We start from the raw sequence: 12249 nt of genomic DNA, 5'->3' as shown, positions 1-12249 counted from the left end.
ATTATCCCTATTACGCTTCAGTATGCGATTAAAAAGAGACATTTTAGTTTACAAGTAATGCTGTGGAGAGTGGGTGATGATTTTAGAGAATCACCGAGACTATTCCAGTTTATCCATTTTTTCCCTCAAATATGTACCTTTTCCCTCTCCTCTCTCAGCTTTGCTAAGGCAGTGTTCTCTCGTCTGAACTTGGCAATTTCTGCCTCCAGCTCAACAAGTTTCTCTTTCAGTAGTTTGGACTGAAGTCCCTCTGCAACCGATGTCTCTGCAGGTTTTGTGGGTGGCTGTGCTGCTTTTGCCTGGGATAAATTAACACAAAAAGTACAAAAGATTCAAATATTCTTTCTACCAGTGCAAAACACTGAATATCCAAAGTTCCAAATTTAAGTAACCGGTTACAGTGTAGGCAGCCATATGCAGTATCACAGTTTCTCGAGTCTATAAAGGAACTATGCATTAAGCATTGCCACATGTACATGTAGTAGTAATAATAATAATAACAATTTGGAATTTATAGAGTGCCCTTTCCACCAAAGTTTTATCAAAGGCACATTACAAAAAACCGATGTAAAACCAAGGAGAGTTATGCAATAAAAATGAAAACAAAAGATTCAAAAGAAAAAAGTCTTTGAAAGTCAGGCCAACATGCCAGTGCCCAAACCGCACTATGGGGATGCATCTGTCCGAATAGTAGGGTAACTAATGACAACAGGCCTAAACAACATTGACATCGGTAATGTCTGTGTCTTTTTTGGGGACAGACAACTCTAACCCTACCTATGTAGTTAAAGGCTTTGGATGCATAAATCCAGTGACGTCGTGCAGAGCCTCCTCCATTTGCACTGTTCATTATACACATGCTACAGGATTCAAGCCCGCTATCTTTCTTTGTCAATTTTTTTACCTTTTTATTTCTGAATTTTTCAATCATTTCTAGTTTTACTAGAATGTTTAACAGATTCTTCCTTTTCTGTTTTGGTGTACAATGTATATGTATTTCTAACCCTGGAGGACTTTGTATACGGAAAATGAAGTCAGAAATATATTCATTAAAAACTGGTCTGGTTCCTGGGTCCCATGATTGAGACTGGTGCAACAGAAGTGGACTGCAACCAGTCTAAAATGCTGTGGCTATAGCCGATGTGTTTAAAGCTGAAAAGCCTTGAAGTGAACAGAAGATTCACCCTGTAGTGATTGAAAGAGTCAATCATACTGTACCTTTTCCTGGCTGGGCTTGCTGGTCTTCTGCGTGGGTTTCAGCTTAGGGAAGAGTTTGGACACCAGGGATGATGTGGGAGGGGATGCCGTGGCCTCTGGTTGCATTGTTTCTCTGGTGGATTCTTCTCTTCTGTCAAAAACAGACTTGTGTCCTGTGTAGAAAATGATGGACAAGCATGAGTATCTGTATGCCCCAAATGACTGCATTTTCAAAACTTTTCTGAAAAAATAATACTATTTCACATGAAAGCATTCCTAGCCTCTCTGCACAACGTGAATGATGTTTTGGTCATTTCTGAATTCTTCTTGTGTATGAAGAAATGATTTATGCCAATTTTCAAGAAAAATTAATGCCTGACATGTCAAATGTAGGGCAAGGCATTTGTTTCCCTTCACAGCTGAAAATGAGATATTGAGGGCTTTCAGTTTCCATCACGAAAATGAAGTCTGCGACAGCAAGATGCAGAATTGCAACTCTGTTTTGAACTGTATGATTCTGGAAATTTAAACTCTGCTCCTTATTAAAGATGTGTGGAAAAGAATATTAACATTTGGTGCACGGAAGACAGACAGGGTTAAAGTGAACATTCTGAATAGTACGTTCTGAATGTCTTCTGGCTAGATTTTATCAATATTTGCGGTTTTACCTTTGCTGAATATGGGTGGCGGTGGGGTGGATGTCGCAGTGGGTGCTCCTGCAAGGATGACACTTTCATCCTCATTATCATCATCGTCTTCTTCATTGTCCTTGTCATCTTCATCTTCATTGTCATCAAGACTCTCCGACTCTGCCTCCCCAAAGTCCCCCCAGCTCTCATCATCATCAAAGTTCACATCCACTGCATGGGAGGAGGTCACAGCGATCCTCTTCATGGGCCGGCTGGACTTCCCTGCATCATCTTCTGCAGCATCTTCAATGCCTTCCCCATCTCCCTCTTTCCCAGGATCCTCGCCATCTTCATCAGAGTCACTCCTGTTGATTCTGGCATCAGGAGAGCTAGTGTATTTCTCATCTGTTTTCTGCGTTGAGTCCCTTACAGGCCCTCTTGCCTGGCCTACTAACCTTTTCCTTCCTTGAGATGCTAATGCAGCAACTTCATCATTTTCCTGAGACGCCATATCAGAGTCTTCCTCTGTTGGGCTCCCAGCTCTGCACCACTCTGTGTCTATCCTTCCAGAAAAACCTTGACCATATGACTCCAGGCTTTGCTCCTTTTCATTATCTCCCGTCAGTGTTTGATCCCCAACAGAGAAACTCTCGTCTTCGCCACCATTCTCCACTCCACTGTGTGCTTTGCCCTTATGTGATGGGTCAGGTGACTGATCATGTGACTTGAATAGTGCTGACTCTGTTCTGATTGCTACATCTGATCTTTGAGGCCTCTGTCTTTGAATGAGCACCGATTTTGACGGTGGCTGTAACCTGTTTGATGAAATTCCGTTACCTTGCTGAAAAAGAAAAACAAGATGCACCTAGAAGTTTTATGAAAACTCGTTTGAACTTTTACTTCTGAAATTCCCTCCAAGATCCTTAAAAATACATTAGAAAGTGGTGAAAGATTTTGAAGGATCTCCAACTGCTTATACCTTGGCATTTGAAGTGTAAATGCTTTCACTAAGGTGGCAGGAATTTGGAAGATTCAGGAAGGTCTCTGATGACAGAGAGTTACTGATGAAAAGACCGATTGCACCCGAAGTCACCGACCTATGGTCATCATCAAACATAGCGTTCTCCCTTAGCAAAGTGTATTATACATGTATTAAGTGTAATTTACTCAAAATAAAGCCAATGGTCAGTAAAGTACTGACACAACTGGTGTGCTGAGCACTACACCGAAAATTGCCATAATTTTTGGAAAACAACACTAAGACAGACTTTGCTATGGAAGGATGCCATGTTTGATTCCGACTACAGGTCACCTGACTTAATAGCTGGTGCAATTGGTCTATTTACAGGTAACTCGGGGATCTTTTGCTTTGCTCACCTTACGCTCATTGGCTCGCTGTATCATGTTGACCACTATGGATGCATCGCTGGCAAAGGATGCATTGTCATCAGCTGCCTCCTCCAGCAATTCAAACTCATCCAACTCCTCCTGCTCTACCTGAGACAGATGCAGACAAGTTACTTGACTTTCAAATAAAACAACTGAAATATTTCAATTTCAGACAAAAATATTACTTGTTTCAGCAGACCAGAAGGTTTCACTGACACTGCTGTGGATGTTGGATGCTTTCAAAAATGGCTATGTGCAAAAACTCTACAAGCCAGTTTAAGGAGCACATTAAGTACCTGCACACAATTGTGGATCACATCAGTAATCTTTTGATTTTGTTGGTTTAATGAATTTGATATTCCCTTCAACTGGAGGAAATGTGACAAGTCTCGCAAGGCTGCCTTACTTTCTCATTCCTCTCCCACTCCTTCATCCTCATCTGAAAGGACATCTCGATGGTATCATCTGGATGGGCACCCTCTGCAGTCAACTGGTGGCCGTGGGAGTCTTCCTCATGAGGCAGGGGTACCGCGTCCATCATTATGGCAGGGAGACTGGCAGCTTTGCCCTGCCCAGGGACACCTTGCTCAATGCTGGCCCCTGACTGCTGTGGCTGGCTACTGGGGAGTGGCTGTTTTGACAGTGCATTCTGGCTGGTTTTGGTGGCTGCTGCTGCTGGTTTGGTGGCCACTTTACGGGCCATCTGTCAAACAGAGACATACCAATGTACATGTAATTCCTCATAGCTAGCGCTGGTAAATGACACTGACTGTTGATTAATATGCTAATCAGTAGACTAATCACTGATTATTACTGATTACTAATAACTGAAATTGGCATTACTTTGATATGCACTTATTTGTTCCCTAATGGTTTTGTTATATACAAGCTGTACAGCTTTTGAACACATATTGTATGGAATTTGTCATTAAAACCTGAATACGTTATTTTTCAATTAAAAGAAATCCTCAACAGATTTCATCAGGCTTGTGCGCCACTGCGCCAAAGAAACTTTTGAGGAATGCTGGGTTTCCATTGCCGAAAACGAATAATAAAGAACTGATAACCTGTGGTATCTCCTCTTTCTCGCCCCGCTTTCCCCTCTCTATCTTCTTTCTGTCATCTTCTTTTGTGGCCTCCTTCCCCTCCTTCTTGACCAGCGACAGCTTGTTCATTGACAAGGGTGTCAGCTTGTGACCAATGCCCGAGTTGTTCTTCTTACAGCCTCCAGGCCCCACTTTGCCCCGTCCGGCCCTCGGCTCCTCACTGGTGAGGCTGGTCTGAGTCATTCTGGGTGACGGCGGCTTGGGTGGTTTCTTGGAAATGACCCCAAAGCGGGCTGTGCCTGCCCCTTTGCGGAGGAAGGCACGCCTGGGGCTGTCTTTGGAAGTGCCCTGAGGGGGGTTCTCAGGAGACTGATACTGCCAATAGAAAGGAGCTATTAATTTTTTTAACTAGATGAGAATTCCTCTTGAATGTTTTTATTTGAACAAACATCTCAATATCTTGTCACAAGGTAAGGAAATGTCTTTCTCAACAGTCCTTCTTTATGATGAAAGTAACAGTGTCTTAGTTTCACACACCAGTTTGTTGTACTCTACGTGCTTTAATGAAAAGAAGACATTGGACCCTTGATTTAAATCATCTGACAGGAGGTCACAATAAACCTGCTTGGAAATGAGTTATTCTTACACAGTCAAAACTATATTGGTTCTCTGAACCTTTCAACCACCACTGGAGACATTTCTTCTATTTTTTTTTTAACGATGGTTTATAGGAAAAGCTACTGTACCTTCTCTGCTTCGCTTTTCAGCTGCTGCTCCAGCAGCTCCTCAAATGTCTTAGCCTTGGAGCCAAGAGCTGACTGGATGGGACGATCATCTCCTGACAACAGCTTGGTGGATGGGGGACGGCTGGTCTCGCTCACCTGGTATACAGAATAGTTTGAACACATGGTTGCCTGCTGCATTAAGATTGTCCTTTGGCATGTCTCTGTATCATTCATTTTGTCATTTGTAAGCAAGACAAAAATGCCATCAAGGGTTGTAGGTTAACCACTTCGTGCCGGGGCATTTTTCAACATTGATGATGCTGGGCCGGCATGACTATCATTTTTTCCGTTTTCAAAATCCTTCAAAAATTCATCATTCCATTTAACGGTCGTTTATAGCCGCACAAAGTAATCTTTAGGCACTACTCTATGTTGACAGGTGACCTTCATTGACGCCTGAGTATTTCAGCCAGGCCTGCAGCCTTGTAAACAGAGCCCAGATTGTGCAGTGTTATACAACTGTCTTTTGTTCACGAACCTGGCTCAGTGCACTGCTGACCTCTTTTCAATAGGGGCCAGATTAGCATGCTGCAGTGCTGTGTGGCTCATCGCTGCGGTGGTGGAGCGCTTTTGTCCCAGGTGGTAATCCGCTTGCTCTCAATGCCCCAAAGCCTGGTATACGGTTTCAAAACAACGCTGGATTATCACCACTTTTGAGAGTGAAAAATGCCGGTAATGCCCAGCAGCCTGGTCTTTTGTTCAGAGTACGGTCTTTTGTTACAGGGCCCTGCTTCCTTTTCCAAGTTCGGAGACCCCAGCAACGCATATAAACCATACGGCTCCGGTTTCGGAGTCCCTGGCAGGTAGTGGTTAAATGCGCAGAATTGTTGCATATCTTTCAAATGCTGAAATGGGGTACTGTTAACAATAGAGAAAAAGTTTTTTTTCTTTCTTCAAAATGGGCTAAAGAAACTATTAAAATGTATCATAGCTCAGTTTTCAACAAAAAAAGGGTTAGCTCGTGGCAACATTTTATTAAAGTGAATATAATATCACAGTTGCTGACACCAACAAGCCTGACTGATAATCAAGACATCATGAGTTTGCGTTGTAAATGAGTTACGCTAGGCATAACAGTATATGAAGCTTTTCTCACTAGCTCTTGATTAGAACTGAGCGTACAGTGCTTTCTTAAACAAACAAGGGTAAAATACATTGTTGATAAAAGGAAACATTTTACAATACTGCATTGAATGTTATTTCACATTACCTTGCGGTTAAGTGCAGCAGCATCTTGTAAGCTCTCATCGAGGGAGTTATCCGTCTCTGCATTATCCTCGTCAACTTGTTCCTTGGCCTCATCTTGACCATTGGTAGGAGTTACCGCTTCCTCATCCTCCTCAATGACACCAAAGCTCATCTCCGATGCTGTATCAGGGAGTGGGTACACTCCTTCCTCGACAACTGAGCTGGCCGATTCACTAGCCAAGTCAGAATCAGTCCTCTGGTTGATAAAAACAAGGACAGGGATTTAATGAGACCAACTGTGGCAATTCAGACAAGATTCCATGCAAAACACTAGCTTCATCAAAAGAAAAATGCTATGCCACAAACAAAGATCCTTTGAGCACATACAGATTGTACTAGTAAGTTCAACAGCTTTGTACATGTATGTGTCCACGGGTGAGACAAAGTGAAAAGCTCTCAATCCTGACACAAATGGGTACGTGGGCATTTAAAGGGGCAAGTCAGCACAAAGACTCCCTTGCTTGTGTCTGTTGCCACACTTTGCAGAGCCACTTTCTCTACTTCATCTTCTTTCAAAAATATGCAGTCAAGGCATTTGTCAGTAATCACAAGCAGACTGTGAACTGTGCTGTCGTCCACAGCTTTGGTCATCAATCTCACTGAATGTGCTTCATTTGACGTTATTCCGAGCAGGACGTAATCTTCGATTATGAGCACAATGAAGAAAAAAAGCTCACAAAAATATTCCAGGGAAAGCCCATGAAATTAGGCAGGGACTAAAAACAAATCCACATGCTGACCAAGCTGGGATTAAAAAACGGGTCACAGAGGTGGAAGGCAACGCAAGAGCCACTACACCAACCTGATTCCATATGCATGACATTAATAGAGCAACCACTGAGCTATTATGAGGTCTGGTGCAAAAGCAGTGGAAGATTCTACACGCACAAGTATATGTGTAATCCACAGGCTTGAAAATTGTCTGAATTACAGAAACTTTAAGCCAGGTGTTGAAAATAGAACTAACATGGACGTTCATCCTGTGGTCACTGAAAATCTCACCAAACTCAATCAACCGAGTGACAATTTTAGATCTAATTTTGCATTAATCAATTTTGATATGGAAACGATGATGACTTTATCATTTCAGATGAATCACAATGTTATCATACACAGAGTTTGCAGGTGGACAAATTTTCTTGTGCTAAAGTTACTATTACTACAGCTGCAATCAGCATATGGGTCATAGTGACCTCCATCCTCCCTGATCAAGGGCAAGAGAACAGGGCTCATTTGGTGTCAGCTGTACAGCATCTACAACCTGCAGAAGCCAGGTAAGCTGGTACCACGAGGCCTCTTCCAGGTGGCAGGTCGTCACCCAAGGTGGAATTGGACGGCAGCACGAAGGCCAAAGTAAACAGGCGCAGGGTTTGGAGATCAGAAAGAGTTTGTTGTCTCTCGAGCAGTGTTCTAGCTAGGACCATTTTAGTGCTGGGTAAATTTTTGGATTACAAAGCATAGTGAGTGCAGTTCTCAATGCTTTCTGATGCTTGAAATATGATCGAATTGGCACATTTAAATTTTCAGTAATATTTCAGTTCATTTTTTGGAAAATCCATGCTGGGTGACATAGCCAATTTCAACCCTGAGTGCCGGGCGGAAATTTGCAGTACCGGGTGGTGCCACTCGGCGCCGCCCACCGTGACTGGAACCCTGCTCCCAAGATCCCTGATTAAATGCTACCAAGCCCGTTGCGCTGCTGGATGGTTGCACTGGATATGAAGTTAAACCACTGAATTCCAAGTATGCGATGCTGACACCAAATGAGGAAAGCTTAAATGAGTTCTTGTTCTTTCTTTTGGAGTGTGCAGGATTCAAATCCATAAAGGAGGGCAGAAAGCACACACTCACAGTAAAATTGGAGTTTTGCAAAAGATTGGCCTTGCTCCACCTGGGATGATCAAGCCGGCCCACGATGGTACTGGCTGTGCCAAACAATTGCAGAAACCTGGTGAGTCGATGATGCACCCAAGATGATGTACAAACACCATCACTTCAAATTTTTGGACCGGATTAAAGTGAGTGACAAGACCTTTCACTTGAGATGAACAACAAAGAGACTGGATATGGAATATGTACGATATATGTAAGGGGTGTCTTTTTCATGTTTTTGTAATCATTTGCACAAGTTTTTTAAATAATAAGTGAATTCTCCTAGCTCAGATAAAGATCCATATTTTATGCCAAAGGTTGTTTGAGTCAATTTGCTTGGTATACTTTGACGAGAATCACAGATTTTCAAGTGTGAACCAGGGGTATGGTAGCAACGGAGAAAAGCGCAACCACGTTCCTTCTCAATCTACACATACATTCAAGGGGGGTGGACCACTTACAGCCATCAAAAAAGACACCAAGAAAAAAAAAAAAGTCATTCTGTGAATACCATATTCTTGACCTCAGCCATACAAAAATACAAAAACATAGCAAACCAAAACAAAAAAAGCTGAAGTGGCATGGAAAGGTATGCTAAATTTGGACAATTTGTAAAGTCTGGCCTAAAGGACAGAAGAACTACCTGGTATGCAGGATCCTGGGCATCTCTCTGAGCATTCATCAGAAGCGGATTGAGGACCAGCGGGCCAGCAGTCTGGCCCAAAGCAATGGAGGCTTTAGCCACGGCATCTGGGAGGTTGGATCTGAAAGGACTGGAACTAGGGTTCCTCTGCTGATGGGGACCAGGTCGAGTCCTTAGTGGTGATTGCTGGATTTGTTGAATACCTACCAGTTGGAGAAAAATGTTTAGAATAAATATCAAACAATTAAATTCATCCAATACACAGATCTTTCTATCTTCTATCTTTCTTGCCATTAAGTATCTTAATTTAAAACGGCAGTTAAACACATTACAAAATGGGAACTCACAAACTAACGAAACAAAGTCATTTTAAAATAACAAAAACCACAAACAAGAAAACAATGACGGATGACCACACATACTTTGAAGTATTCATCTAGCTCTTATGAATGTGATTGCAGACACTGATTGTATGTATAATGTACATGTACTGTACATGGGTACACTGCATCTATATATAATGTAATTACATACACCTAGCTTATGACTGCCAATTGGCATATATGTACAGTATATAAAATGCTTATCACGGCTGCTTATCGCACAACACCGATCCACCAGTACTAGTGAATTTTCCACCCCCTTGAGTCCAGTGAAAGTAGCCAGTCAATTTAGCCGGTTAAAGGTGTATTTTGAAACTCGCCGTTATGTTGCTCTGCATGAATTGATACTTTTATCATAAAAAGTGAATTTTCAAGGGTTTTCAAGGACCTACGATGAATATGCAAGGACTCGCAAGGCCTTGGAAAACTTTTAAAATTCCAGGACTTCAAGGATTACAAGAGACCTGTACAGCCCTCTGTATGAGCCCCGAGCTGGACCAAGTGATGGCACAATTTTCCTAGCAATGGAGGCTCCTTTAGTGGGAACTGCACTTTGCTGGTTCACAAACAACTATGAAATGCTCACATCATGTGGACAAACAAAATGAACACTCCGTATCAACACAACTCTTTTCAACTGATGACGGGGTGCTTCTGCTCAGGGTGGATCATCCACATACCTCCCCACTGCTTTTGGCGCTGTGCTACCAGTGTCTGCTCCACCCTCTGCTGTTCCAGCTGCAGCAGCTGCAGCTGCTCCTGCTGCTGTCGCAGCAGGCGTTCCTGCTGCTGGTGCTGCCACTGCTTGAGTTGCTGGAACCGCTGAAGTAGTCGGGCCTGCTCCTTGGCCTGCTGGTGCTCCGCTTGATCGGCACTGGCATCTGCAGACACATTCACAAGCAATATGGCAAATAAGACCAAAGCAAAAAAAAACCCAAAACACTATCTACTTTGTCATCAATTTGAGCTGGAGGATTTTTAATCATTCGCTCAGTAACTTCACCTGTGCAGAAGTGACGATAAATTATCCAGAGGTCATCCATGTTTGTCACCCTTTTTCAGGTGCATACAAAATGCTTTCCTTCACCTGGTGCATCCCCTATCCCTTGAACATTTACACAAGAAAAAGCGCATGGCTGATCAACCTTTTCCCATGTTTATGAAAGTGTAAAAGGATTTTAAACTGCTAGCAAACACGTACATGTACATGTATCTTTTGGAAACTCATGAAAAAGATGACAAAACATGGATGACCCCTAAGAAGATGCAGTTCAACGTTTTAGTGACCACAGTGGTTAGAAATGAAGCAAAACAGATTCGACACATGGAAATTTGAACTTCAAATCTGACTGATCATACAGTTTAAATTCTAGGGTTTCAGGAGAGAATTTTTCTATAGATTGTTCTCAATATTTCCACATCTGAAAGTGCCCCAACTTGCCTCATTTGGTAAAAAACTGATCCATCGAACCCCAAGCCATGGCCTTTCAACCAATCACAGCTTTGGTAATATATCCCACATGTGTGTACATTGTACACGCAGTGTGGCAATGGAGAGAAGCATAATCCATGGATGTCATCACGAGCACCGTATACAGGCTAACTGGATCGGCTTATTGCTTTAGATGTATAACATTGCATGCTCACAAAACTGTGGTTGGTAAAAGGTTATAACAACCACATACAATGACGATATTGAGTAGATCTTAATATTTAAAATTCCAATTCTTGATTATTTCATATACATGCAAACCAACTTTCCATGCATGACAAAATAGGGGCAAACTTTTGTCATCAATACTATGAGTACTAACTTTACGTCTATTTAAAACAAAAAGTCAATGTAAAAACTGGAGTCTCAGGACCATAAAGGTTGAAAAATCCTGAGGTTTGTTTGAAGTCACAACAATGATCCCAAAGTTATACCCATTTGCATAATTGCAGTGGCAAGCTCAGAGGGAATGGGGAACTCCCTTCTGCTAGCTGCAATACCATCCTGGTCACTCTGTGTAGGCAACTCTGGCTGAGGTTGACTGGCGAGTACTGGTGTGGGGTCCAAGACAACTCCAGCCCGGTTCACCCAGGCATTTGTCCTTGATAGAGCATCATTCATCATGGCATCTGAATGTGAGAAAAATAATACATGCATGATGGCATATCATGGATTTGGTTCATTTTTTTAAAACAAAGCATCTACTTGAAAAATGAACAAATGCAAAAGCTTAGGCTTTCACTCCAAAGGGTTCCAAAGATAAACCTCCCCCTAATTGCAGCCAAAATTCTTACACTCGCGAACCACAAAAATTAATTTGCAAGGGATTTTGGAGGCCAGTATCTCAAAAATGAATAAGAATTACAGGCTGCATGTACCTAGGGTGATTTGATCCCAGGCATTCAAAATCTGCTATCAAAAGTAGTGTTTTTTACATACTTTCAGAGTTATTGCCCACTGAATTTTGAAATTATTTATAGGCGGAAATAAAAAATTCAATTGTTGAGGATCCCCTGTAAGCCCAGGATGTGTATTTAGGGGATAACGGGTATGATATTCTATTCCTACTATTTGGGCAAAGGTCTGTTTGCAAAAGGAAAATTAACCACACACATAAGCTTTAATTGTGGAATTAGAGGCCTCTGAAAAGAGTCCCAGTTGAAACAAGTTAACATCTTCCCCACTTTTGGCTGGCAAGCTCACCATGTGGACATAGAGTTTTTCCACATAAATGTTCATAACTTGCCTTTATTTTCTCAATGCACTTGTGATGTGCTTTGCTTTCAGAAACCTGGGTAAGGTGGCTGCATTTTCATCCCAAAATGCCATTCAAAATTCCAAAACAGGTGTTGACTTTGTACAAGAACAGTCTGTGAAGTGAAAGATGTTGTTTTGCAACAACATCACTGGGAAGAGTTCTATACAAACATCACTTGACACTTACTGTAGAACACAAACCCTGTCACGCCTACAAAATGGGTCGAGCTACTACATGTAGTCAGCCAGTACTACATGTACATGCGTACACGTACGCATAATCAATATCACACGGTCAACACTGTCAA

The 12249-nt window shown here is 42.1% G+C and overlaps 1 protein-coding gene across 1 annotated transcript in view; it reads right to left on the bottom strand.

Moving 5' to 3' along the window:
- LOC110989916 (centrosomal P4.1-associated protein-like) overlaps positions 1-12249 on the bottom strand; it is a 31091-nt gene that overhangs the window by 17299 nt on the left and 1543 nt on the right. Inside the window, exons 2-12 of the mRNA XM_022254614.2 lie at positions 11119-11313; positions 9873-10073; positions 8810-9012; positions 6257-6490; positions 5008-5142; positions 4283-4636; positions 3622-3918; positions 3204-3323; positions 1866-2667; positions 1219-1370; positions 138-299 (exon numbers count right to left, since the gene is read on the bottom strand). Coding sequence (XP_022110306.2) covers positions 138-299; positions 1219-1370; positions 1866-2667; positions 3204-3323; positions 3622-3918; positions 4283-4636; positions 5008-5142; positions 6257-6490; positions 8810-9012; positions 9873-10073; positions 11119-11308 — 2850 coding nt within the window. The 5' untranslated portion in view covers positions 11309-11313. The remainder of the gene's footprint in view (positions 1-137; positions 300-1218; positions 1371-1865; positions 2668-3203; positions 3324-3621; positions 3919-4282; positions 4637-5007; positions 5143-6256; positions 6491-8809; positions 9013-9872; positions 10074-11118; positions 11314-12249) is intronic.

The sequence above is a fragment of the Acanthaster planci genome, linkage group LG09 (genome assembly GCF_054643075.1).
Source record: "Acanthaster planci isolate LZ-2023a linkage group LG09, COTS_SCS, whole genome shotgun sequence".
Classification (NCBI taxonomy): domain Eukaryota; kingdom Metazoa; phylum Echinodermata; class Asteroidea; order Valvatida; family Acanthasteridae; genus Acanthaster; species Acanthaster planci.
Note: the sequence above shows the minus strand (reverse complement) of the source record. Positions and strands in the feature narration are given on the sequence as shown.